Source organism: Peromyscus maniculatus, chromosome 3, assembly GCF_049852395.1.
Source record: "Peromyscus maniculatus bairdii isolate BWxNUB_F1_BW_parent chromosome 3, HU_Pman_BW_mat_3.1, whole genome shotgun sequence".
Lineage (NCBI taxonomy): Eukaryota > Metazoa > Chordata > Mammalia > Rodentia > Cricetidae > Peromyscus > Peromyscus maniculatus.
Window position 1 is genome coordinate 62,445,670 of NC_134854.1, and position 26,456 is coordinate 62,472,125.

General features: G+C 49.2%; 2 protein-coding genes across 2 annotated transcripts in view; one reads left to right on the forward strand and one right to left on the reverse strand.

The window, feature by feature from the left end:
* Snd1 (staphylococcal nuclease and tudor domain containing 1) overlaps positions 1 to 26,456 on the reverse strand; it is a 428,395-nt gene that overhangs the window by 45,343 nt on the left and 356,596 nt on the right. The gene's annotated exons all lie outside the window — the stretch shown is intronic.
* Lrrc4 (leucine rich repeat containing 4) lies at positions 13,357 to 17,317 on the forward strand. The gene is made up of 2 exons (XM_006979373.4): positions 13,357 to 13,475; positions 13,652 to 17,317. The coding sequence occupies exon 2, from the start codon at positions 13,752 to 13,754 to the stop codon at positions 15,711 to 15,713; it is 1,962 nt and encodes a 653-aa protein (XP_006979435.1). The 5' UTR covers positions 13,357 to 13,475; positions 13,652 to 13,751; the 3' UTR covers positions 15,714 to 17,317.

Here is a 26,456-nt window from a genome sequence, read left to right on the forward strand (position 1 = left end):
CCACAGGAAGGAGAAGGGGAGAACTGACCCCTCAACGTGGCTCTCTGACCTCTACATGTTCTCCATGGCACACATGCCCGGTCACACATACACACAGTAAACAAAGAAATATACAATGCCTCATTGTGAACTACAGTCACTCTATGGTGTAACAGAACCCCAGGACTTCGTCACCCACTGTTACTCTGTACCTACTGACCAACATCTGTCTATTGTCCCCATCCTAACAATCTTTGGGAAGAGTCTCTTCAGTTGTTTGGGAATGGAAGAGCAGGGATAAAAGGGACAGGAGAGGAGAAGGGGAGGACAGCTCTTTCTAAAATCCTGAAACCTTTTTTAATGATCATCTTTGGCACAAAAACAATGAGTGATTCCAGCAAGGTGAAAACAAGGAAGGCGTTTAAGGGCTGTGTTGTAAATGCTTGGGGCCTATGCAGAACACTCTGCAGAAAAAAGCTTTCAAGGCACTGGTTTCAGATTTGCTGCCCACCTGACCTAGTCCAGGGACAAAGGCCTTTGGGAAGCAGTAGGCTGGCATATTCTACAAAGTCTGCTTCTCTAGGAGCTGCCTGCCTGAGTGGATGGGCCTGAATACATTTTTCTTTCTGTGCTTGCCCAGGCTGCAAAGCTGCCTGACCACGTGGGGCAGAGACACGGGAACATACGAATCTTAAATGTTAGTGGCCCTACTTAAGACAGGAGCTGGGTCTGGACAAGCTATTTCCTTCAGGCAAATAGGAACATTTTCTTGGGTTTTCTCCTCCAAGTATCTTGATGTGAAAGCAACAGTCCAGGAGGGGCTTTGATGAGGGCGACATCTTTGCTCCTTTCTGGGAGCAGACACTGCTCAGGAGAGAGAAGCACAAGCCAAGGAGCCCTACTCTGCTAGCTTTTGTCCTAAGACAGCCCACCTATAGCCGCAAGTCTTCTCTGGGCCCGCCCAGCCGCACAGTATCGCAGATGCTTATAAAATAATCACTCAGAGGCTTAATATTATTTACATACTGTATGGTTTATGGCAGGCCTTTTGCTAGCTAGCTCTTATATCTTAAATTAACTCATTTCTATTAATCTATGTTTTGCCACGTGGTCTGTGGCTTACTGGTCTGTTGGTATGTTGTTCCTTGGGCGTCAGGCTGGCATCTCTCTCCAGACTTCACCTTTCTCTTTCCTGTCTCTCTCCTTGGATTTCCCACCTGCCTCCACCTCGAGCCTGTAGATGTTCCCCCTCTACTCTGCTCTATCCTACCCCTCTCTTGGTGGCTTCAAGAAAAAAATAAGGGCATTTGATCTGGTAGAAAAGGAAAAACTTGTCTTATGACATTGTCCTATTTCATTCTACTGATAGCGTGTGGCATTGCTTATGATGAACTATAAGTCTTTTTTTTTCTTTTTTATTTTTTTTTTTGCGTGTGGGTTGTGCGTATGTGTGCTCTTCTCTGTGGGTGCATGTGAAAACCCAGGGTTGACATTAGTTATCTTCCTCGATTGTTCCCTACCTCTATGTTGAGACAAGGTCTCCCAGTGAGCCTGAAGCTCACCAATCCGGCCAGTCTGGCTAGCCAGCATGCTCAGGGGATTTTCTTTGCTTTCCACATTGAGATCAGAGACAGGTCACCATTTCTATCCAGGTTTTATGTGAATTCTGGGGACCCAATCTTGGGTTGTTATGTTTGCACAATAATCACTTTACCCATGGAGCCACCCATTGCTCTACCACCCGTCCAGCACCCGTTGCTCCAGCTCACCTATTTTTAGCCTGGGCCCTTGAGCAACACATTCAAAATACCCAAGGGAAATGAGATATACAGAAGTAGCAAATTTTGAAAAGTGAGGCTTGTATGAGAAAACCAGTAATGTGAAGTGGGGGTTCAGAGACTGAGGGCATCAGTTCCGAGCTGGGCCCCCTGAGCAGACAAAATGAAGCCACCTTCTGTGGCTGTCTCAGGAAGAGATCAGATGGAGAGGGAGTTGAGAGACCTGCAGGAGACCCACTCAGAACCACCCCTCACTGGTCAGCCCTCTTGTCTTCCAGGCTAATGTGATCGTGAGACTGCAGAATATCCTTCAACACCCATTCAATTCTTTTCCTTCCTAGAAAACAGTACTTAATGAGAATGGTCTCGTTCACAAAAGCAAGTGAGTCAAGCTTATGTGTTTAGAAAACTCATTAATAACAAAGAACATCTGAGAAGAGACAGTGTCAGGTGGGGACGGCAGTGGCAGAAGCCAACTCTCTAAGAGGCATTAAGCATGGGGCTGGGTAGTCATTGGTGTCTGTGGCCTGGCTGTGCTTAGCTTCTACAGCACCAGGGTGCTTCTTGGTATTAGACTGATGGAGTCTTACTCTGCAGCTGTCAGAGTGCCCTTACTATGCAGGCACAAAGGGTTTTATTTCTTTCCTTTTTCAGGCAGCTTTAGTTGATCAGGAAATCAAATGGCTCGGGTCCTGCTGGAGGAAAGTGATGGGCCAGCACAGAAGGAAGCTCATGTGCAGTGCGGCTCCATCTCCCCCCAGGGCTCTAGGGATCCCACCAGAGGGAGAAGCGAAATGTCCCTACTTTGCTGGTGGTTGGTCTGTTCACATTTACCTCCTTTCTTTACTTCCTGACCCTCCTCTATGTAGTCACAGCCCTGAATAGATCCCACTAACTGGCACTTAGAGGCAGACTGCCAGAACCCGGGCAGGAAGGACAGGGCTCTAGTTGCTCTGTGTCTGGGATCCCAAGATGGTCTCTCTTTGGGGAGGGATCCCCAAGTGCTCTATGCCAGCGCCAAAGCACCACCAAGTTGCCTGGCCAGAGAGAACACTGGCGGGGGAGGGAGAGGGCCCTGTCCAGCTCACACGCTGCTCATTTGCACAAAGAGCCCTTTCAGAGTTATTGGCTGGCAGAATTCCTCCTGGGCTTTTTTCAGTGCCTGTGCACAGAATACCAATCAAGCAGTCTCACTGGTCTGCCACACAAACTAGCCACAGTTACCAAGAAGAAGGCACAGAAAGAGGCTCCTCCAGCCAGGCTCCCTCAACTAGGAGCTGTAGAACTGGGACTTCAGTCTGCTCACTAGAAACAGAACCACCTCAGTCTGGTGTCCTTTACAGAAAATTGTAAATAGTTTAAGACAAAAATGTTCCTATGTGCTTCTCACTTATAACACCTTTGGCTGGTAGTGACACAAAAATTAAAAGATGAGGATTTATGGTAGGGATACTATTCTCGGGGTAGGAGAGAATAAATTTCAAGAGTCATGCTAGCCTCAATTAAGAAGAAATAAATCTACCTATTGGCTCTGGTCAAATCCAGAAATTGTGGTAAGAGGCAGTAAGTAAATAGGAGAAAACACATATATGGGCAAACCAGCTAACCAATCGGCACTCTAACCTGTCTCAGCATGAATGAGGAGCTGAGGACCCCAGCTCCGTTAGTTCAACATCAGCACCCACAACACCCATCAACACCCACGGCCTCTAAACATAGAGGCAAGTCCCGCTGGCAGTGTTTGCAGGTGGAAGCTGCATTGTGAATGTGTGGACTGAGAGCAGGCTGAATGCCAAGTAACTCCAACTCCCCCAGAAGCTCCTATCATAAGAAAAAGGACGCAGCATCCAGGAACCTGGGTGCCAGCCAACCCACCCATAGCTCATTTGATGACTCACGGGGAAGCCAGTGGTGTGGCTGGTTCTGGCATTCCTAGTGCCGCACCCCCTTCCCCGCTTAGCACCAGCGCTCCTCCTCTGGTTAAGGACAGGACGCAGTGAGGGTGATCACCACAGAGACGGAGATCACTTTAGCCCCGAAGTGTATGTATTTGATTCTCTCCCTCAAGTCTCTAGGATGGGCCAATGAATGCATGGTAGAGGAACCCAAGTTGCTAAGTCGGTACAGAATGACAAACTGAAGTTCTACCATTTGGAATTAGGAAAATCCTAGCCACAGCAAAAGCTGGCAGTGTAGGACTAAAACCAATTGATAAATTATATAAAGCAGCTTGATGGCCAGAAATGATGATCTACAAAGAAAGCAAACACATCAAGGAGGTTGGCAGGCAGAAGGGAGCAGCAACCTGCTGCTGCTCCCTAACCTGCAGGGGTAGAAATGACTTGTAGGTGAGGAAGAGCCTCAGGAAACCACACAGGAGGATCCAGCCGGCCAAGCTGACGAGAGTAAAAACAGGCAAGTTCCAAATTTGATCAGACCTCTTAAAATTAGCCCAAGATTGCAGAGACTGAATGTAGAAATTATGTTCCCACTTACTCACACATTCTAAATACTGAATTCTCAGTAAGGGCTCCTAGAATATTCCTGGGAGAGTGGCCTTATGTCTAGTGACTTTGTTTGCCTTAAAAACACCCATGGTGGAGGGAACAGGACAAAACATCTCCCCTCTAGGCAAAAGACAAAAAAGAGTCACAGACAACACAGAAGGACCAGGGGCCCTGGGGTCTGGGCTTCCAGTCAGGCTGACACTCAGTTGTTTGGTACCTCCTCTGGAGTGTTTTAAGTTAAATGAGGAGTCTGGTGATGGAACTGTTGTTGATTCTGTTGTCACACAAAATTTAGGGACTGACAGCCATGAGAGAAGGGACAGAAGGGACGGAAGGAGACCCAGTCCCAACTGTGCTTAAGCTCAGGAGCTCAGTGGGGTATTTATAGCCGCCTTTAAATTTACCCAACTCGCCATAGAGGGAGGTAATGGGGCGCCCTTTACTGCTGCTAGTGGTGATTGTCCTAACATTCTTTAATTAGCAAAAAGCATTGGCACAGCCACTTTCAAAGCATTTGATCTCACTGTCCTGGTGTTCTCTATTTCAGGCTCAACAGCCCTCACTCCCCAGCAGAAAACGCATTTTAGCAGAACTGAAATGACAGGCACATGCAGATGTGAGTGCAGGTGTGTCTACACCCGTGTCCATCCTTCTGCAGATGTGAGTGCAGGTGTGTCTACACCCGTGTCCATCCTTCTGCAGATGTGAGTGCAGGTGTTGTCTACACCCGTGTCCATCCTTCAGCTCACTCCTCACACCGTCACAGGTGCCAGGAACCTGCGTGTCTTTGTGTTGCCTCCAGAAAAGCATCTTAGAAATCTATCAGCAGGAGCTAGGAAAAGTCAAAATGGATAACTGGAGAAATCTTGAGATGACCAGGATCCTCTTTAATTTTTCTTGCATTATAAAAACAAAGCTGACAGATTTTCATTTACTTTTTCAGATAATGGAGCAGAGTTAGGACTAATGATATCCATTGGGGGTGGGGGGGCTCTGAGCTCTTTCTCATGGACCCAGACTTCTTGTTCTGAGATAATTATTCACTACTGTGATAAAGGGATGAGAACGAGAAAGAAGGATCAATATTGTGCTTCCATGAGGGTGTGCAATGAACACACTAACGAATATACAAACAAGATCACCTCCGAACATGGTATAAAGTTGATGAAACTGGTTAATGTGATTAAACCTGGTAGGTCACTTTAAGTCTCTGTTGGGAGACCAGCTCGAGAAGCTAGCCTAAGGGTGTGGGGAAGAACAACCTAGGTTGAGGACATAGCAAAATCCCGAAGGAGAGAATCAAGTTAAGAATGTTCCAGCAGATGACGACCAGTGTAACTGTTATGCTGGGAGCATGGAGGAGTTTAACAAAATGTCAGCGCAGAGGTTGAAGGGAAAGGATGAAGGCTGAGGAGCTGTGGTAAGCAGTTTGGCTGCTATTCAATTTATGAGGCAAATGGAACATGTTAAATAAATCAATAACATAATCTGATGTAATGTCACCAAGATCACTTTAGTTGCTATGGAGAATAGATTATAAATGGCATGGTAACCCATGCCTAGCAGAGATTACTTCAACAATTCTGAATCTAAGTTCCATGGTCACTTGAGATGCTGATACACTGGTAAGCTAAGCAGAGTACATGATAACTTGGTAATATTTGGGATCTGTCTCAAAGTCTAAAATTAACTAAAAATTTTTTTTAAAAAGTATTAACTGCTAGGTGTGGTAGCACCTGCTGAGACAGAGGCAGGCAGATCTTTGGGAGTTTGAGGCCAGCCTGGTCTACATAGTGAATTCTAGGCCAGCCAGGGCTATATAGTGAAATCAGATCTCAAAACAGTATTAACTGTTAGAAGTAGTAAAAACCACTTTGTACCATGAATGAAGAATCAGAAGTTCTAAATTAGGAGCAATGCCAAGAGCAAGTGATCCTAAATAATAAAAAGATAACGGAAAGAGAATTCACTCAAAACTTAGACAAAACAATTCTTTTCTATACTAGCTCCCATATTAAAAACAAGAGATATTATTATAATTTACTGAGACCAGCTATGGATTTCAAAATGTTTGCAGCCCAATATGACAGAATAAGTTAACTACTTTACACTTGAAAAATCTGAGGCTTTTATAAAGAATTGCATATATGTAGTAAGAAGCAGATCTAGATTTGAGTTCAAGTTTGTCTGACTCCAGAGATACTTCATAGCCATCACTGTGTTCTAATGCTTGCTAGATAGATGAGCACACACAGATATACACAGACACAGACAGACAGACAGACAGACAGACAGACAGACAGACAGACACACACACACACACACACACAGAGCATGTAATGTATTTTGTATAATGCAGTTTGGGTATATGCATGACTTTAACAGATACATCACATGTGCATCTGCGAAGCAATTGATTGTAGGTGTGGACCCTTAATTCATGATCTAGTTTGTACCTGGGGTACTTGATTATCCTGGTGGTCCCTAAATCCAACTAGAAATGTCTAAATTACAGTCAGGGAAGAGAAGAAAGTGAGACACTGTGATCATGGAGGCAGAGCCAGAGTGATACCCTGACAAGGTGAGGGATGTCTCCAGAGGTCCAGACCAGTCAAAGTTCTTGAAGGAACAAAGCCGTGCTAGATTTTGAGCTTCTAGATCTCCAAGAGAATTTGTTTTTTGAAGTCATTGACTAGGCGGAAATGTGTTATGGCAGCCACAGAAATTAAGTCACTCTTTACTTCAGTAACCAAAACAAAACTTGAATCTACCCAACAAATGGGGAAATCTGATGGATTATGCTCACAGAGCTGTATGTGTTAACAGCATAAGTACCTATACACCCAGAAAACGTTACTAAATTATTATTGCTGATATGGCTAATTAAAGATGGTAAACCCCTGGGGCCTGGATGGGCCAGCACACCTGCAAAGGGGGAGGGGTGTTTACAGGTGCTCCACATGACCCTCTGGAGTGCTGGCCCACATATGTGGCTGTGGCAAGAATGACACCTAAGCTCATTTTCCCAAGAAAGGGAGAGGCAGCTAGCAGTCAGGAGGCTGTCTCTTCACTACAGTTTGGGAGCCTGCCCACAAAGAAGCCACCAGTCTGGGAAACTAGTCTCAGCAGAAAAAGAGGCCTCTGTATAGCTCCTTGTAATCCCCATTCCCTTTGAGACAGCATCTCATATACCCCAGGCTGGTCTCAAACTTGCTATGTAGCTGAGGATGACCTAAACTCCGGATCCTCCTGCCTTTACCTTCTGGATGCTGGGTTATAGATGTGCTCCATCCTACCCAGTTAGTGCAGTGCTGGGGAGGGAAGCCAGAGCTATTGTTGATGCCAGGTAGGTCCTAGCTACTTCGCAAGGCCAGTTCTTTGTAAATGTTTTTAGCCATTTTGTCTTATTTCAGTTGAAGCTTTAGAAAATTGCTCTTGATAGGCCCCAAGGAGAGTTCCCAAGCCCTGTCACCTTTGATACTGGGGACTGAACCTAAGGCACTGATTGAGCATGCCAAGCTGGAGGTCCACCACCAAGCTATGTTTCTAGCCCGCTTCCTTCCTTTCTTCTTTAGTGTTAACCCCCCCCCCCTCACCATGCCTTGACCTTCTTTAAAAGAGCAGAGATTTTAGAGAAAACAACAGTGGAATCTGGGGCGCTAGGCAAAACAAGTAACTTTCAGAGCATCTGTGTTGCCCCGAATCATCCAATCAAGGAAGAAAAGCCATTCTGTTTATGACTGTGAGCAGCGACAGCATAGCGTCACTATGAGATCACAAGCAAGAAAAATGAACCTCCTTTTACGATGGACGGAAACCTCTGTGACCTGGTGATCCTAGACAGGTATTTGCACATGAGAGGAAGTGAATGAGAAGCACAAGGTTCCTTGTGTTCACTGTACTGGACAGGAGGAGGTGATCTTTCCTTGTCTCTTCGGAGAACAATTTTCATATTATTTTTCCTTCCTTCTTCCTGTCTCTGAAGCCCCCCCCGCCCCCCCTTACTTTCATTCTGTTCTTGTTGGACTTCTCCAAAGGGACCCAAAGGCATACTGGAAGCAAGATGGTAGCCTGCTATTCCTGGTAAACCCTATGAGGCATTGTGACATCTAGTGGCTGCTTAGGATAATGCCTCAGGGACAGCAGCATTATCAGCGTAGGGAGGGCTGCCCGGCAGTCCTGGGTTCCTGTGTGACTAGTCCTTTGGCTTCTTAGTCGAGATCCAAGTCATTGGAATGGCATACCAGCACTATCAAAGCCCCGTCCTTCTCCCCAAACCAGCAAAATATAACATGTCTGTTCACACAGAATACAGTGCAGGCATTTGGTGATATCTTCAAGCCCAGCGTTTAAGGGCCAATAAGCCACACACATCTTGACTGAACTCAGAAGGGACAGATTTTGATATTAACTGGTGTTATGACTAGTTAAGTCACTGTGCCTCTCTGAGCTTAACATCAGTAAAGTGATAGGCCAAATCAAGATGATCCGCCCCCCCAAGGTTTCTTTGTATAACAACCCTGGCTGTCCTTGAACTTGCTCTGTAGACCAGGGTGGCCTCGAACTCACAGAGATCTGCCTGCCTCTGCCTCCTGAGCACAGGGATTAAAGACATGCATCACCACCACCAGGCAAGATCATCTCTTAAGGAGTCTTTAAAAGTGAACATTCTGTGATCTATGAGCCCTTTTAGTGACCAGCTCTGCTACAGTCCTGTGGATGTCTAGATGAAACTGAAGGAAACATTCATTCTCTCCTCAACTTCATGGCCCATCTCCGAGGCTGGGTTCCAATCCCAAAGGATCAACTTCTTTCCTAAGCTGCCTGTCTAGAAAGGAGTGAGAACCATGGACTATGAGAACTGAAAGGAACTTTCTAGTCCATTTCCTTGATTTCATAAATGAAGAAATCAAGATGTACTTTATGACTCATCTTGTCTAACAGTAACAGGAAAAACAACAACAACAAAAACAAATCAACCAGAACTCAGTACAAGGCCCATTCTTCCAAACTGAGCTTCTGACCCAGGCCTTTCCGGGCCTCTTGAGCTCTCTCCAGCATTCTTTTCACAGTGTCTGTGTGAAAACTGACCGTGACCAGCCCAGTGTCCCTCCTATTTAAGTGCCAGTTGCCTTCTTCTCTAATTTCTTGGTGGCACTTCTCCTCTGTCAGCACTGCCAGTTGTGAGGGGCGACACAGGCCAGGGAGGACTCAGTTGATCTAGAGGCCGCAGGACTGCTTTAGGCCAGGACTGTGCACTGCAGGCGCCACAGCCTCTTCCTCAGTCTACTCTCTAGGTCCAAGGAACTTTGCTGGCCCAGCTGGCCCACCCAGGGCAAAGCAGTCCCATGTAGAGCTCCACTGAATTTGCAAGCATTCACCTTCGTCCACAGCAGCCACATTCGCTGTGAGATAAGCTCATTCCTATGGAGTGGTTTTTATCCAACTCAGCCCACCCTCCTACCCTACTGTAGCTGAACAGATGGGGCTGAGTTTGTCTACACAGGCCGGAAACTAGTTCAGGCACAGCCCTTCTTCTGCCCAAGGAAGGAGTGGCGCCATACTCCACTGTGCCACACAGACCCTGGTGATGCCTCTGCCTTCCCCAATATCTCAGCACTCTCCCTGCTCAGGGGCAGCTGTGTCAAGGAAAGAAACTTTTCCCACAGATCTGTGGTGTTCCAGGTTCACATTTCCTGGGCCCACAAGACAGTGGTACCCGGCTTACACGTGGGGCTTTAATGAAGAGTGCAAAGAACTGGAGCCACTTGGAGGCTCAAAGCCTGCAATTCCAGCCCTTTAAAGGCCAAGGCCAAAGGACTGCCATGAGTTCAAGGCCAGTCTGGGCTTTAAAATGAAACCCTGTCTCCACGTGGTAAAAGAGAACTGTAACAGAGCCAAATGAAACTAGACCTGAGCATGAGGGTGACTCACCTCAACTTCTCACTTCTCCTCTTGATCTCTCATCACCAGCGAGACAAGTTTACAGGACACTCTTTCTGATTTCTAATACACCCTTCACTGAATGTTAAGTTTCTCCCCACCCTGCCCCCACCGTTAGCCTGTGCACTGGATACAGTGGATGTTGTGCTAGTGACAGAATTGAAAAGCTGACCGCCACTATCTGGCAGTAGGACTATAACCAAGTCACTGTTTGCCTGAGCTAAGTGCCTTCACCTGGAAAATGGAGACAATACTGGGGAAAGATTTCACCACAACAGACACACAAATTCTTAGAATGGTGGGTAAAATTTGACTTCATTCCTCTGGAACAATATTTTGAGGAATCATTTCCATACCCAAGTTCCTGACATCAATCTGTGTGAGGCCTGCCAGGGTTCAAGTCCTGGTGCTACAACTTAATGTGACGTGTGTGTGTGTGTGTGTGTGTGTGTGTGTGTGTGTGTCACACACACACAGACACACACACAGACACATTTTACCCATTCATAAAATGAATCATAAAGTAAGGGCTCAGAAATATTATGTTTATGTTTTTCCTTGACAGCAAATGTAAGCTATAAGGTCTTGGTGAAGGATGGGGACACTAAGTTGCCCACACTGGAACTCTCCAGGACTTGAAGGTTTAGATTTTTTGGGCAGCTGATAATAATGAGTTTATGGCTGTGTTGGAGTTCAGAAAGTTGGGAAATCCTGGGCTCCCTCATTCTTAAGCAACAGCCCACCTGGGAACAATGGAGTTAAACAAGCATGCTTGTTAGGTAACAGGACTGGAAGGGGTTATCAAGAGATGAGCCTGGAAGGAGGGGATGGTAAACCCACGTCCTATTCTGCTGGACCTACATCACAGTGCTAACCTAATAGACAGTTTCACTCTCACGTGGCTGAGAAAGGAGGTTCTTTTATGGGAGGAATGGGTTAGTAAATGCTGACCTACGTTTTTACATTAGCCTGTCAAAGCAGGTATGGGGGTCAGAACTCCCTTCCCAGCAAACTGCTGTGGCAAGCTGCTAAGCAGTGCTCAGGGAGTCCCAGAGAGAGGGGCTGGTGCAGCTCAAGGGGCAGAAGACATAAAGCACCTTTCTGGCCCCTGCATACCGGGGAAGGACAGGGAGGCAAGGCTCCATGAATGAACCGTGGGTTGCACCATGGGTTCTGGGAGCTCACCTCAATCCTTCCCAGGTTGTCATTCCCTCAGCTCCTTCAATTTGGTCTTTCTTTCCACTGTTTCCCGCCCCCACAGCCCTCATTAAGAAAACTATCATTTAAAGCCCCAGTTACAGCCGGGGAGGGAGAGGACTGGAAGGACAGGCACAGAGCAAGGCGAAGCTTAGGCTCGTGGTCTTCTGACTCAAGGCAGCCTTTGCGTCCTGGCTGCCCGCCCCTGAGTCCCCACCGTCCTGCAGATCCAAACTCCTGGCCGCGCAGCCAGGCACCCCGTCAGCATTCAGCGGGGGTGCGGATGACGCGGGCGCTCGTAGGAGATCGGCCAACTGCTGCAGCCCCACCGAGGGCCGCTGCACCCGGGCCCCTGAGCCCAAGCAGTCCAGGACTGGAGGGTGCTGGGTGGCCCGGGTGGGGGCCGCGCAGTCTCCCGCTGCAGCCCCACACCGCTTCAGCCTATCAGGGGCCATCCAGCCACTCGCTCCGACCTGACCAAAATAGCTGCGAACGCCTGCGACTAGCGCGCGGCCCCTCACTTGACGCTCACTCCGACTCGCTCGCCCGCTCGCCCGCCCGGGCCGCTCCGATCGTCTGGAGGGGGCGGGGAGGAAGCTGCCGGGGAGGGGGGAGGGGGGTGGGGAGCAAGGAGGAAGGAAGGAAGGAAGGAAGGAAGAAAGGAAGGAGGGAGGGAGGGAAGGAAGAAGCCAGGAAGGCAGGCAGCCCTCCGCGACTCGGGGCTGCGCGGCGCGGGCCGGCGCGCGCTGGAAGGCGCGGCGTTAACCCCTTGAGGGCAGGCGGCGGAGGGGGAGCGGTGTTAATACATAAGAGCACTGCATCACGCTAATCTTCTCCCCAGAACAGTATGCGTCAGCAGTACATTCACGTTCTGACTGAAGGACAAAAGGATGAGAGAGCAGTCTGCGTGGCTGCCGCCTGCAACACCGCGAGCCCGGCGCGAGGAGGAGACGGTGGGAGCCGAGCGCAGGGGCCCCGGTGCTGCCGCCGCCGCCGCCGCCGCTAGCCAGCGGGGACCATGTTCACGGGCTCCGGAGCGTTTCCTGCAGCTGCGACCCCCACTGCTCACGCCGCCGTCGCCAGCGCTCCTGCCGCTGCAGCAGTCCGCTGGCAGCTCGGCCGCTGAAGGCTCCCGGAGCCCCAGCGGCGAACTCGCACTCTCCGCACAAAGCCGGGGCCGGCGGCGCGCCGGGAGCCCAGCAGTGGCGGGCGGCGGCGGGCGCTTGCGCGTTGCCGGGGGCTGCGGCCGCCGTCGCCGGACCCGCGCCCGCCCCCGGACTCCCTGAGGGGCCTGCGGTGCGGGCGCGACCGCGGGCGCTGCGCGCTCCTCCGCTCGCGGACCGGGTCCCGACGCCACGTCCACGCCGCTGCCCCTCCGGGGCTGGACGGATTACCGTTCCTCGCGCCAGCAGACGGCGGGACTGGAGAACTGAGCCCAGTTTTTGTCTTTTTAACCCTTCCGAGAGGAGGCGAGGAGAAAGGGGGTGTGTGCCTAGGGAGGGCGAAGGCGCAGCGAACACCTCTTAACTCTCGCAGCCCCGCGAGCTCACGACTGCAATCAGCTGCCGCCAGTTCCGGGCGGCCGACGCTGGGAAAGCGGAGTGGAGAGCAGCGCAGCAGCCGGGGAGCGCGGCCTGGGCGGCTTCGGGGCGCCCCCGCACCCCCATCCCCCGCGGCAGCCCAGGGAGAGGGCTGGGGGCGCCGGAGACACACTTTGGCGATGAAGCGCCTTCCCCCGCGGCTGGAGCGAGCTGGTGCCAGGGTCCAAGGACAAAGCAGGGAAGCGCTGGTGGCGCCGCTCCTCGGGCTCTCGGGGGGGCATGCACCTGCATAGCCCGCCGGGCCTTGGCTCTCCCTGGCGCGCCTCAACTCCGCGGCTTCGCCGGCTCCGGATTTACTAGAAGCCATTTTGTCTCCCCCACCCCTCCCCTCCCCTCCCCTCTGCCCTCCCTGCCCCCACTACTTCCCCCTTTGTTAATTAAAACTAAAGTCAGAATGGGAACGATGTCCCCGGCTCCGGTGGAGAAAGCTTAAGGACAAGGCGCTAATTCTTTCCTGCTTTCCTTCCGAGGTAGGTGACAGCGAATTGGGTGGGGATGGTTGCAACGTGGGAGAGAAAGTCTTAGCTTTCTATGGGCTGGCCTTGGGGGTGGGCTGGTGGATGAGGGGCCCGCTCTCTAGTTTGGCAGGATTTTTCTAGGCCGACCTGCTCCTCTCTAATCGCCCCCTCCCCACCTCCTTCTCCAGATGGAAAGAGGAGCTCCTAGCTCACTTAAGCCGGGGTAAGGCTGGTTCTCGTTTCCAAGCCAAAATCCCAGGCGATGGTGAATTATGAACGTGCCACACCATGAAGCTCTTGTGGCAGGTAACTGTGCACCACACCTGGAATGCCATCCTGCTTCCCGTCGTCTACCTCACGGCGCAAGTGTGGATTCTGTGTGCGGCCATCGCTGCTGCCGCTTCAGCTGGGCCCCAGAACTGCCCCTCCGTCTGTTCCTGCAGTAACCAGTTCAGCAAGGTGGTGTGCACCCGCCGGGGACTCTCTGAGGTCCCGCAGGGTATTCCTTCCAACACTCGGTATCTCAACCTCATGGAAAACAACATCCAGATGATTCAGGCCGACACCTTCAGGCACCTCCACCACCTGGAGGTCCTGCAGCTGGGCAGGAACTCCATCAGGCAGATAGAGGTGGGGGCCTTCAATGGCCTCGCCAGCCTCAACACCCTGGAACTGTTTGACAACTGGCTGACTGTCATCCCCAGCGGGGCCTTTGAGTACCTGTCCAAGCTGCGGGAGCTCTGGCTTCGCAACAACCCCATTGAAAGCATCCCTTCTTATGCCTTCAACCGGGTGCCCTCCCTCATGCGTCTGGATTTGGGGGAGCTCAAAAAGCTGGAGTATATCTCTGAGGGGGCTTTTGAGGGGCTGTTCAATCTCAAGTACCTGAACTTGGGCATGTGCAATATTAAGGACATGCCCAATCTTACACCCCTAGTCGGGCTGGAGGAGCTTGAGATGTCAGGGAACCACTTTCCTGAGATCAGGCCTGGGTCCTTCCATGGCCTTAGCTCCCTCAAGAAGCTGTGGGTGATGAACTCACAAGTCAGCTTGATTGAGCGGAATGCTTTTGATGGGCTGGCCTCCCTCGTGGAACTCAACCTGGCCCACAATAACCTTTCATCTTTGCCCCATGACCTCTTCACTCCCCTGAGATACCTAGTGGAGTTGCACCTACACCACAATCCTTGGAACTGTGATTGTGATATTCTGTGGCTGGCTTGGTGGCTTCGGGAGTATATTCCCACCAATTCCACCTGCTGTGGCCGCTGTCATGCTCCCATGCACATGCGAGGCCGTTACCTGGTGGAGGTGGACCAGGCCTCCTTCCAGTGCTCTGCCCCCTTCATCATGGATGCACCCCGGGACCTCAATATCTCTGAGGATCGGATGGCAGAACTTAAGTGTCGGACTCCCCCTATGTCCTCTGTGAAGTGGTTGCTGCCCAATGGGACGGTGCTCAGCCACGCCTCCCGGCACCCACGGATCTCTGTTCTTAATGATGGCACCTTGAACTTTTCTCGTGTGCTGCTCATAGACACTGGAGTATACACATGCATGGTGACCAATGTGGCAGGCAACTCCAATGCCTCGGCCTACCTCAATGTGAGCTCGGCCGAGCTCAATACCCCCAATTTCAGCTTCTTCACCACAGTAACAGTGGAGACCACAGAGATCTCGCCTGAGGACATAACACGAAAGTACAAGCCTGTTCCCACCACATCTACTGGTTACCAGCCGGCATATACCACCTCTACCACGGTGCTCATTCAGACCACCCGTGTGCCCAAGCAGGTGCCAGTGCCCTCGACAGACACCACTGACAAGATGCAGACCAGCCTGGATGAAGTCATGAAGACCACCAAGATCATCATTGGCTGCTTTGTGGCCGTGACCCTCCTAGCTGCTGCCATGTTGATTGTCTTCTATAAACTTCGCAAGCGGCACCAGCAGCGGAGTACAGTCACAGCTGCCCGGACAGTAGAGATCATCCAGGTGGATGAAGACATCCCAGCAGCAGCAGCAGCATCTGCAGCAACGGCAGCTCCGTCGGCTGTATCAGGTGAGGGGGCAGTAGTGCTGCCCACAATACATGACCACATTAACTACAACACCTACAAACCAGCACATGGGGCCCACTGGACAGAAAACAGCCTGGGGAACTCTCTGCACCCCACGGTCACCACTATCTCTGAACCTTATATAATTCAGACCCATACCAAGGACAAGGTACAGGAAACTCAAATATGACGCCCCTCCCTCAAAAAACTTATCAAATGCAATAGAATGCACAAAAAGAGCAACTTTTGTACAGAGTGGGGAGAGACTTTTTCTTGTATATGCTTATATATTAAATCTATGGGCTGGTTACAAAAGATTATATTAAAATTTAAAAACAAAAAATCAAAACACAACTATTTTCTAACTTGTAAGTTCTATTTAAAGGGGGAGGGAAGGGACTCTTGGCAATGTTGTGGGTAGGAGCCTCAAGTCAACTGGTGTAAGGTGGAAACTGCTCAGACAAGACAAGCTCAAACAACCAACACCCCTAGAGAGGCAGGGTGTGGGCTGCTGAGGGTAGGAAGGACAGATCGCATCTGTCATTTTTTAGAAGATGCTTCCCAGGATATAGGAATACCATTTCTACAGACATCTTTCTTAAGCTGAGAGCCGTCTTTACAGATCTATCTTATAAAAAAATTTAAAAAAGCATCATAAATTTGTACTGTGCCAAAATGTTGAGAGGCAATAATTTTTTTTCCTTCAGAGGCAAAGGGGAAGATAGATCTGTAAATATGTTTTAAGTAGGAAAACCACCCAAATCCAAATGAATCCTTCAAGGGGCTGTCTCTCTGTCCATGTGCACAAATCCTTCGGGTCTGTGCCCTAAGACTTGCATGTATCTCCCCTGACAATGCCACAGGGCAGCTCAGGAGGAAGGGAGCTGGCGTAGCTCTCAGGCAAATGCTTTCACACTGCACCACACTCTTGCAGTCGGGCATAACCCACTCTGCAAGGCATGTGTCTATTCAGGGTTTCCCGGGAGGAGGTGGCCTGAAGGGGGTGCGGCACTGGGGAAGGAGGGAGGCAGAGCAGCAGAGGGAATGATTCACAGGAGGCCATAAATTAGCGTTGGGCCGGGTCCACCTGTTGTTGTTCCGGGTATCTGACAAATGATTGTAGACAATGATGACATTTTATGATTTTTCAAAAAAGATCTTGTTTGTTTTAAGGTAGAGAAGGAGGAGAGGCTGGGAGTGGGGGGAACTTAGGGGAGTGGAAGCTTTTCTCATGCTTGGGATTTGGTGACTATTCTAAATGCTGATTCATTAGGGATTATTACAGCTGATGCCAACTGGTTGTGGTGATGGAGTGGGGGCAGAACATGAGTAGAGAGGGAAAAAGGAGAGCTAAAAAGGGCTCAGGCTCAATTTAAAGACGCCTTTGCCAACCAGGGTGTTTCTAGGGGAGAGGGGGGAGAGAGGTGAAATCCAGTGACAACAAAAGTGACCAGCGGGCACACATAAATGAGTTCTGCATGGAGTCCTGTTGAATGGGGCACCATGGAGGGAAGCTTCCCTCCCCTAGGCCTACCTCCAGTAGAGCTGGAAGCAGGGGGCAAGATCTGTTATTCTGGTCCATTTAATGATGTAACTTTCAGTTATTATTTTAGCTTTAAGAGGAAATAAAGGGTTCAGATTTGAAGGGGGTGGTACGGGTGGGGGGAATGCCAACAAAAGAACACTGATTGTAATGTGAGAAAAGTGTATTTTTGTATTTTAATAAATACTGTTCAATTTTTAATTCAATGTCCCCAAAGGGTTAAATTGAATAAGAAGACCCTGAACCTCTACAATCTTATAAGCATTGGCCGAGTCATTTATATTTAAATAAAGGGGTTGGGGGGGGGGAAGAGGCACGATGTTGGGGGGGGGAGACAATGTTCATTTTTTTAAAGTGTGGGAAAATGCTAAGAGCTGTCAACCACCTTTCTTTAGTTTAAATAAATGCACCCCGACTCCAGTGCATCTTCCACGAGCTAAGTGTGTTAGTCCCTGGCTTTGTTGGGGATATAACCAAATTCCCCATGCCCTGGTAAAGCAGGGGAAATGGGTCAGCCTCAGCTCCTGGGACCTGGCCAGAAGTGAACCGCCACCTCAGCAGAACCTGATGGTCAGGCAGTCCCAGCTCAAACCAAGGACTCTGGGAGGCTTGGGTTTAGAGGGCTGCAGTAATGTAGTTTGCCTGCAAATTCCCACAGGCAGTGCTGCTTCCCCAGTGTTAAATAGTCAGATGTGCTTTGGAGGAGGCGGGGGGTGGGGTGGGGTGGGGGGTCTGGCTCTTAAGGTTCACAGAGCAATGACTTCCAGGGAGGCTCTATGAACAAGGACCCTCTTCAGCATATATTTATCCTCATGCAGGGAAGAGGACTGAGTGGGTGTGATCTATCTGGCACTCAGAAGGGAAAGAAGCAGGTAGCACTTTGCAGCAGTTGGCTAAGAAATGGCCAATTCGGAATCTTCCTAGGTATGCAGACCGTTTCTGGCTGTCAGGGCCTAAGGTAACACGCGCCGGCATGCACTTACAGTACAGGCAACAACGGTTGGGTCTCTGTCCTTTTAGCACTCTGCCTCTAATAAAGAAAGAAAACTGCAGCAGAGCAAAGGGTGGGACTTGGCTAGGATCAGATGAAAATTACAGAAACGATTCGGTTCCCCAGTGCCACACGACACAGCTCGGGCTGCTGAGAACAGCTTCCTGGGTATATACTCTGAGGCAAGTGCTAACAACATTGCTGCCTCAGCACCACAAGGTGGGGCGCTGATTGCCTCACACCCCCTTTTCCTGCAGCTGTCTGGAAAGTCAGAAATCACGCAGTGACTGCAGTGACGAAGGGTCTTGGGGTACACAAAGGTCTGAGGACAGAGGTAGAGAAAGGGGAGGAATCCTAAGGAGGAGTGCCTGTGTCCCGGGGATGAACATATTCCAGTGTTAGAACCTGAGGGAGAACTGCTTTCTGGAAGGAACCCGAAGGGATGGGGGTGGGAGGGTAAGAGGGGGACCCTAGGCAAAAGTATCCTTGGCATTTCAAGGGCAGCTCTTTCCCCAGTGGGCTGCCCTCTAGCCTGGCGCTGCTATGGCAGTTGGAGAAGTAGCCCTCTTTTGCTATACAGCTGGGGTAGAGCCTCCCCTAAGCAGGCACTTGGGACAGTTTGTCAGAAGAGCCTCAGGAGCATTGAAGTGAGGCTCTAAGGCTGTGTTAATGACTCATTCTCAAGCCTGGCTGGCCAAGCTCGAAGGCTGGTTACCTGGGAATGGAACGTGGGTTGGTAGCTCTTCAGGGGTAGTTATAGCAACACATTAGAGGAAAGACTGTGGCTGAGTATATGGAATTACAGACTTTTCATTATAGAATTCTTAAGGTCATGAAAATTACTTAGTCTAATTTTAAAAAATATTTTCTGGTCAGGGAAACTGAGCTCCACAGAAATGGAAAGACACATCCAAGGTCACGGTGACAGTGGGAGAGGTGGGACTAATGCCGGGTCTCCTGACTCCCAAGCCAGATGTGTTTTCTCCTTGAGGTTCTTATTAGCTATCAAGAATGTGTTTCTTTCCATGCTGATAAGCAGCTAAAGAGGGACTTCCTACAGATCCTTCTGTGTTTTCTTCTTCCACAAAGAGCTGTTTACTTTCCATCCCAACCAGCTCTGCTACTGCCTAAGGCCCGACCACAATTCTGGTACCAGGAGCTCCGTCTGTGCTGGACTCTCAGGACAGTGGCAGAGAGAGACTGCAGAATCCACAAGGGTGGCAGCTACAGGAGAAAGATGACAGGGGGACAATGGCATGTTTCCAGTGAAAGCTGGCTTCCTCCCAGCCATGCTTTGCAATGTAGATGATTGACAAGGTCTTAAAGTTCCTGTTAGAGAAAATCTCTACAGGGAGTGGTCTGCTTATTTGGCTCAACAATGATGAGACTGGGATGGAAGAACAGGATCTTAGTTCTTCTTCCTCTACTGTACCTACCTACCTAGTTTTAGCTCCTTTAAAATGTGCATATCTCTTTGTTTAGTGGGGTGGGGGGACATGTGTGGCTGTCAGAGGACTATGTGTGACTGACTATAACTCAGGCCATTAGGCATGGTAATGAGAAGCTGAACCATCTTGTTAGTTCACCAGCCTTAGTTCTTTAAGTGTCACACCGTAGTTACCTTTTCTAGAATCTACTCCAGGACTTCTTACCACCTTTTGGTGCAATAATACTGCACCACATTATCAGTGAAGGTAGGCAGGCAGTCTCTAAGGCTTAGAGATAATAGTTTATCGTGGCTATTTAACTCAACTTGCTGGGCAGAACAACGTGCAGAGTTCCTCTTGCAAGACAATTCCTATTGTTGGCAGGCAAGAGGGCTGGAGTCAACAGCCTCTGGCTTCCTTCAGTGGCCGATGACTAGGAACTGCAAGTTAGGTTAGGTGGGTCTTTCTTACTCCAGGCTTCTACCTCAGGGGGTTAGAGTTCACAATTTAGGGTCTACCACTTCTGTGCACTAAAGCAGCAAGGGCTTAAATTTAGAGAGGAGAGAGGACATTTATATATCTAAACATATGTCTGATTTGATCTCCTCTGCTGGCACTCAGCACACCATGCCATCCCCTAATGCAGGCACCGTTCATGCCATTTCTAAACCCTGCCTCAGCGAAACTGCAAGGCAGTTTGGCTCCTTTGGTCTCCGTCCACTTAGAAAGCACGCCTTCCTTTGCAGGGGAAGAATGGCTTGGGTACTGGACTGTTTCCATCTTTGCTTTAAAATAAGTCAACTGTATCTTGAGCAGGCTTAAGGAGTTAAAAAAGTAGGTCATTACCGTTGTCACCCTCCCCAGGCTTCCCTCACACACACGGGTTGGGTGGGGTGGTGGGGGAGGAGACCATGATGTTTGCAAACAGACCCTGGAGCCAGTATCGGGGTTGAATTCTAGCTCTGACTTAGGCAAGTACTTAGTGTCTTCCTCTGTAAAGTGAAGACAATATTAAGTAGTAGGCACTTCACTACTTCACAGGCTGCTGCAAGCATTGAAAACCGTATATCTCACACTTGGCGTGGTGGCTGACGCTGCACAGTAGGCACTTTATATCTGGCAGTTATTTGACAATAGAACCTCACAGCCCAAAAGACCAGTGCCCATCACCACCCTATTCTTGAACCGTATGTTACTCTCACTATTCCAGAGAGGATGGTTATCTAGAAGTTGGAAACAATGTTACCTATAAGCCCAAATATGGTAGAAAGATGGCCATACTTTGTTTCCCAGGAAAACACTGTCTTGTCTTGTGTTCTGTAACTAAAGTAACTCTGCAGCTGGCCCACACACTATCTTAGTCCTGAAATGGATTATGTTTTTGAAAAGGCACTTCTGATGATAGTGATGTTAAAAACTGGGGGCCAGAACAGGATGTTTCTACCTAGGAAATCTTGGTCTTTAACAAGATGGCAAGCTTCCTAGACTCTTCATCTATCTGTGGTTCTCTACTGGGGGGCAACTGAACCAATATTATCAAGGTCAGTGATTAAAAATACTTCCTTACTATGAAGCCTCACCAGGCCTGGAGGTGGGAAGGGAGAAGCAGCAAATGGAGACGGCTCTTGGCACAGAGAGAGCTACTGGGTCTCTTGTAGAAAGGGGGCTAGCACCATGATTTTAGCAAGTGAGAGAAAAATGAAGCTAAGGAGAAGACACCCAGGCAAGTGCCTGCATGCACTTAAGAATGAAAGCCAGGGAGTTTTTTGTTTGTTTGTTTGTTGTTTTGTTTTGTTTTTTCCCTTGATTTAGCAAGCAAGATGCTGGCTGGACCCTGGATGGCAGAGGACTGTTAGTGTGCCACTGATGGCATGGAACAGAGGAGATGAAAAGCAGGGAGATCAGCTTTCCAAGGCAGGCTAAAAAACCAATGCATTTTGCTTTCCTAATGAGGAGCTAGAATTAGACTTAAGGATGATCATAGGTTTTATTCACTGGTACATGCCAACTTTGCTGCCAGGACTTGGGCCAAACCACACCTACCTACAGTAGTCCTGTTCCCTCTCCTGCAGGCTGTCCACTGATAGGGAAAACAAGCCAGTCTTCAGATGGTACCCTAATCTGGACTCTGACAGCTTTCTATTGGTCTACTGTGACTCCACCTCCTCATTTCTAGTAAGGTATACTCACCAAGGGAGAAGTAGAGGGCACAGTTCACTATTTACCCACAAGGGAAGGTCCTATGGGGATTATGATGACCGAGTTCAATGCATATGAATACCTGTAGTGAGTCACAGAGTTGGCCTAGGCCTGTGAAGAGACACTAGAGAAGCTGCCTTGTCAAAGCAAGTTAGCACTTGAGAGGGCAGCAGCATCTCAGAGAGTTTGGAACCTGTATCTGGGAAGCACTGAGTTGAGAGGCCACTCTCGAACCAGGTGTCAGGGCTGCTGGACCAGAGTGAGCCTCAGCCTTTCAACTCACTCATTCTGTGTATCCAGTTATAGTACTAACAAAGTTACTAATGGTCATATAAATTATACAATAGTAACAGAAGAGTCCTTGATCCATTCATTTCTTTAGTATCCACCTACCTTGTTATATACCCACAATGAAAGACACCCTTCAATTATTGTATCAGGTTTTCTTTCATTATCTCCATTTGAGTCTACTCATCGCTATGATAGGGCTTAGGAAATCCTGAGTGATCCTTCCGTCCAAGAATGACGGCTCTTTCTTACCGCTAGTGGTTGGCATGCTGTTGCCTCTCCAGTGTTATTTGTTACAGTTCCTTTAAGGTCTCAACTCTGGTTTTCCCTGTCTCTGTGCTGGTGGTATTTTAGTCATTAGATAAGTCACTCGACCTGCTCAGTGAGTCAGCAAGCAGAGGGAGAAAGGCTTTCACACACTGTTCCTTGGGCAAAGTTTGGTTTTCTGGCCTCAGGCTACCTCTTCCCAGTCTTCAAGGTCTGGATTTCTTCCTTTATCTACCCACTCATTTGGGTTCATTAATATCATTCAGACAGTTGCTCCAACTCAGGGTCCCCCTACCCCAATAGGTAAACTGAATGAGTTATAGACAGTTCCCTACATAGGCAGTTCCAGCCAGGAACCAAGTGCCAGCCTCTGGTCCTAACTAGAGGAATGCTCAATGCATCCCTCATAATAGCTCAGATAGAGAGCTGAGGTCTCAGACACTAGCAGCCTGTTCCTGGAGCCTGGCAGCCACAGTGGCTACAAGTGATAATCTATTACCATTCCAAGAAGACTTAATTTCTGGACTTAAAGGAAGTCGGATAATACTTTATCCTATTAGTGCCTGCCTGTGTGAACTGACAATGGCTTCCTTCTGACATGACAGCATATTCTTCCAATTCATCTCTTTAAGGTCAGGGAAAGGGAAGTCTGGAGTATGAAAGGAAGGAGGAAAAGAAAAACACAAGGAAAAGACTGCTAGAGGGACCAGGGAAAAGAAGACGACATTTCTCCCCTATTAAAAACAAGGGCAAAGCACTCAGACGACAACTGATCACCTCAAAGCACATCTGCGTCTGGTGTGTGCACGTCGGATTGGTTCTGAAGCTACAGAGAAGTATGATTAGAACAAGATCCAAGTGTTGTCCCGTTACAAGTCCTTCTTATCTAAGTCCCCCGTGTCAGCCACATAGCTTCCCTTCCTTCAATCTCTCTTCCTCCTCCTTTTTCAAGTACATATCTACTCTGGGTAGAACCATGTCATCTTTACACCATAGGGGTTTTTTATCAAGGGTAGCTAACCTCAAGGACAATGGACATTGTAGCAGAGTGTGGCTACAGTCAGGAATGTGAGCATAGTCAAGAGTACCCTCCAAATTCATTTGAGAATTTTGTTGAATTACTCCAAATTATTTATGAAGAAGATGAACCCCAATGAGATGTGATTTGCTAGTATCATGTAGACCAGATCTCTGGTCAATCCAGCAGGGTGACCATAACTTTGGATCCAGGGGATGCCATGTGTAGAATGGCACAGTAACTGGTGACGCCTGGAGTTTGCAATTCTGTACACTCTCCACTAGTTTTTCTTGCAGGGGAGAAGGAAGGACCTTCTTCTCTGACTTGTGCTTAATGCTGGGACCAATGGTATTCACTCTGGAGTTCGTTCAAACAGTTAAGAGTGGAGAAACAGGCGACTTATCACTTCTTTTCAGCTGTCAAGCATTGTAGGGCATGTGGGTTTAGTGATAGTACAAACCAGATAATCAAAAGGGACCTTTGTTGTGTAATTGGTCTTTTCCTTCTCTCTACATTGGTGGAGGGCAGTAAGACAACACCTGCCTCTGCAGAGGGAAGGCTAAATCATTTCTGGTTGTTAGCCTAGTCTTTAACGGCTGAGCCATCTCTCTAGCCCCGGAAGGCTAAATATATTAGAGATTTGCCGAGATCATGAAGCCCACTCCCGTCTGGAGTCCTGCTTCCACCATCCTGGCTTTCCCTGGTGTTGTGCAGCTGAGGTCCTCGGAGGGGATGCTCATGCTGACTTGGGGGACCTACTCTGAACCATGGGGCCAGTAACCCTCTCTTGGGAAACAAAGTGGCCCTAGCTATAATTTTATCACATATATTTGATCACAGTGTGCTGCCTTCATGGTGGTTTCTCATGAAGTCTCTGTATTCTGAAAGAACAGACACTTTCAGCAAAGGCTGTCTCTTGACCAAGTTAATTTAGCAGACATGTGCTGTCTTGGATGGGGTGGAGTTGCTTCTCTTTTCAACTTCAAAGCTGAGAAAAGAGGGGAGGTGGGGGATGCAGAGAAATAAAGAGGAGGGCGGGGGCTTCAGGCAAATGAGTTTCCATCTATTAAGGAGTAGTAATTTCGGCTAGTTCTCCTAGAGACCGGTCCCCTTCAATAATGGCCTGACTCTAATGAGTCCCACTCTTAAGCAACAGCCTGTGTTATGCTGGTGTTGAGACGAACTGTGCCAGAGAATTCCCTTTCTCTTGGAGGAGCTGCTATCATTATGGAGGAGAGATTATCCAGCAAGGAGAATGTGTTCTTGATACTGAGCTAGGAAGACAAGCAAAGAGCATTCTTTTCTAGAAGGCTTGATACACAGGACCAAACCAGGTGGAGATGAGAAGATGGTGATAAGCAAAAAGGGTTCCCTGCGATGGTCATCTCAGTGACCAGGGCCGATGGCCAGTGAAAAGCCTACGGACTTCCTGACAAGCTGATGAGTCTCATGTGAGGGAAACACTAGCTGGTTGGCTAAGAGGCATAGGCAGCTCTTGGCTATGTTGTAAATGCAGGCGCAATGAGTAAAAACTGATGAGTACTTGAGCTATAAAACGGGAGTAAGTTTTTGGGGGAGGAAGGGGAATTGTTTTCCGGTTCCCAAACCAATCATCTCCAGGGCAGACGCACATGGATGCATGTGGTCCGACAGCTCTGAGGTTAGGGTTGCAGCTGTCACTGGGGCTGCAGAGACAGTGAAGGTGTGTGAGCTCATCTCTATGCTAACACACTGTAATCTGGTGAGAGCTAATGGCGTGGCCCTCACTCTGTGGAAACCACTGCCAGCCAGTCTTGACTGAGGGGAGTAGGGAGTCCCCTTATTTTGCCCCCATTGGCTTTCCTGTGATGGAGACGGACCACTTCCAGAGGCTGCTTTGCCAGATGTGTCAGCAGGCAGCCTGGCCAGAGAGCCTGCAGTGCGGACAGATGCCCTGGGCTGTATTCAGGATGGCAAGACCCTTTATGGTACTGCGGCTCAGCTCTGGGGCAGTGCCAGAGCGGCAGGGTAATTTTCCTCAGCCAGATCCATTCCCCCCAAACCTCTTCAAATCTGTGGGCCATGGAGGGAGGCAAATTTAATTAAATTACTGTGTTGTGGACTGCCCTTCCTGGGCCAGGGCTAAAGATGGGCTCATGCTGACATGCAAACCCATCTGTGTACTCAGAGCATGTGTGTCTTCGTGCTGGGCTGTCAGCAGCTGGAAGGGGCTGGCGGTGCCTAGGGTTGGACAGTTAGCTGGCCTTTGCTGCAGTAAGGCAGAGTCAACAATCCAACCTGCGCCCCATATAGCGCCAATGACCTTTTCCTTTTCATTTAGATGACTGAGTGGCACCCCGCCCCTTTCTGCACCAATTATTTCTCCTCAGACGCCTCTCTTGTTGGCACTCAGGACTTTCCCGTAAGGCTGTGTCCTGCACTGTGCTGGGAGATACAATTCACCAGTGCACAGGCAGGTTTGTTTGACTTGGCAGGAGATGGAGGGGTCTCCCGAGCGACTCACGGAGTGCTACTTCAGCAGTTCCCTACTGGCAATGGCTTGCTGGATAGAGAACTCTTGTCAGGTGCCAGAATAAAGCACAGAGTTCCTCTTCCCTTTCCATGCACAAGTGCCACTGTAGGAGAGGACCTGAGCAGCAAATAGTCAAGGAAGGCTGGGCATTTAACATGGGTATCACCAGCTAGGACAGTGTAAGATCACTTTATTTCCCTCCTGGAGTTCCGGCCTTACTGCTCTGGTCTGTAGACTCCACAAGTATAGAAATGCTGCTACTGGAGCCAGATGAGACCTCCCCTCTGCTGGTGGGAACCAGGCGAGATGGAATCTGTGTGGCATGGCAAAAGCAAACACACGGTAGCACAGTGGCTTTTCCACTGTAGCCGAGACAGGAGTCAGCTGGGGAATCTTTTCTCAGCTTTCCCCCAGAGAAAACAGAGCAGTCTCAGGTTTGAAACTGTGGGATACAACACTTGGAGCCTGAGGGGGTGGTCCTGTACCGGGCCATCAGGAAATCTTCCTGGGTGACTAGTTGTTGTATTCACATCTCTCTCATGGCCAGGGCATTCTGGCATCAGGCAGATACCTGGACGACTATAGTGTAGTGCAGATGGCTGTGAGGTGACTAGCCTCTGTGGGTCCCCTTTCGAGGCAGGCTTATGGAGTACTCTGTGACAAGAGAGGGGAGAACCTTCCTACTCGG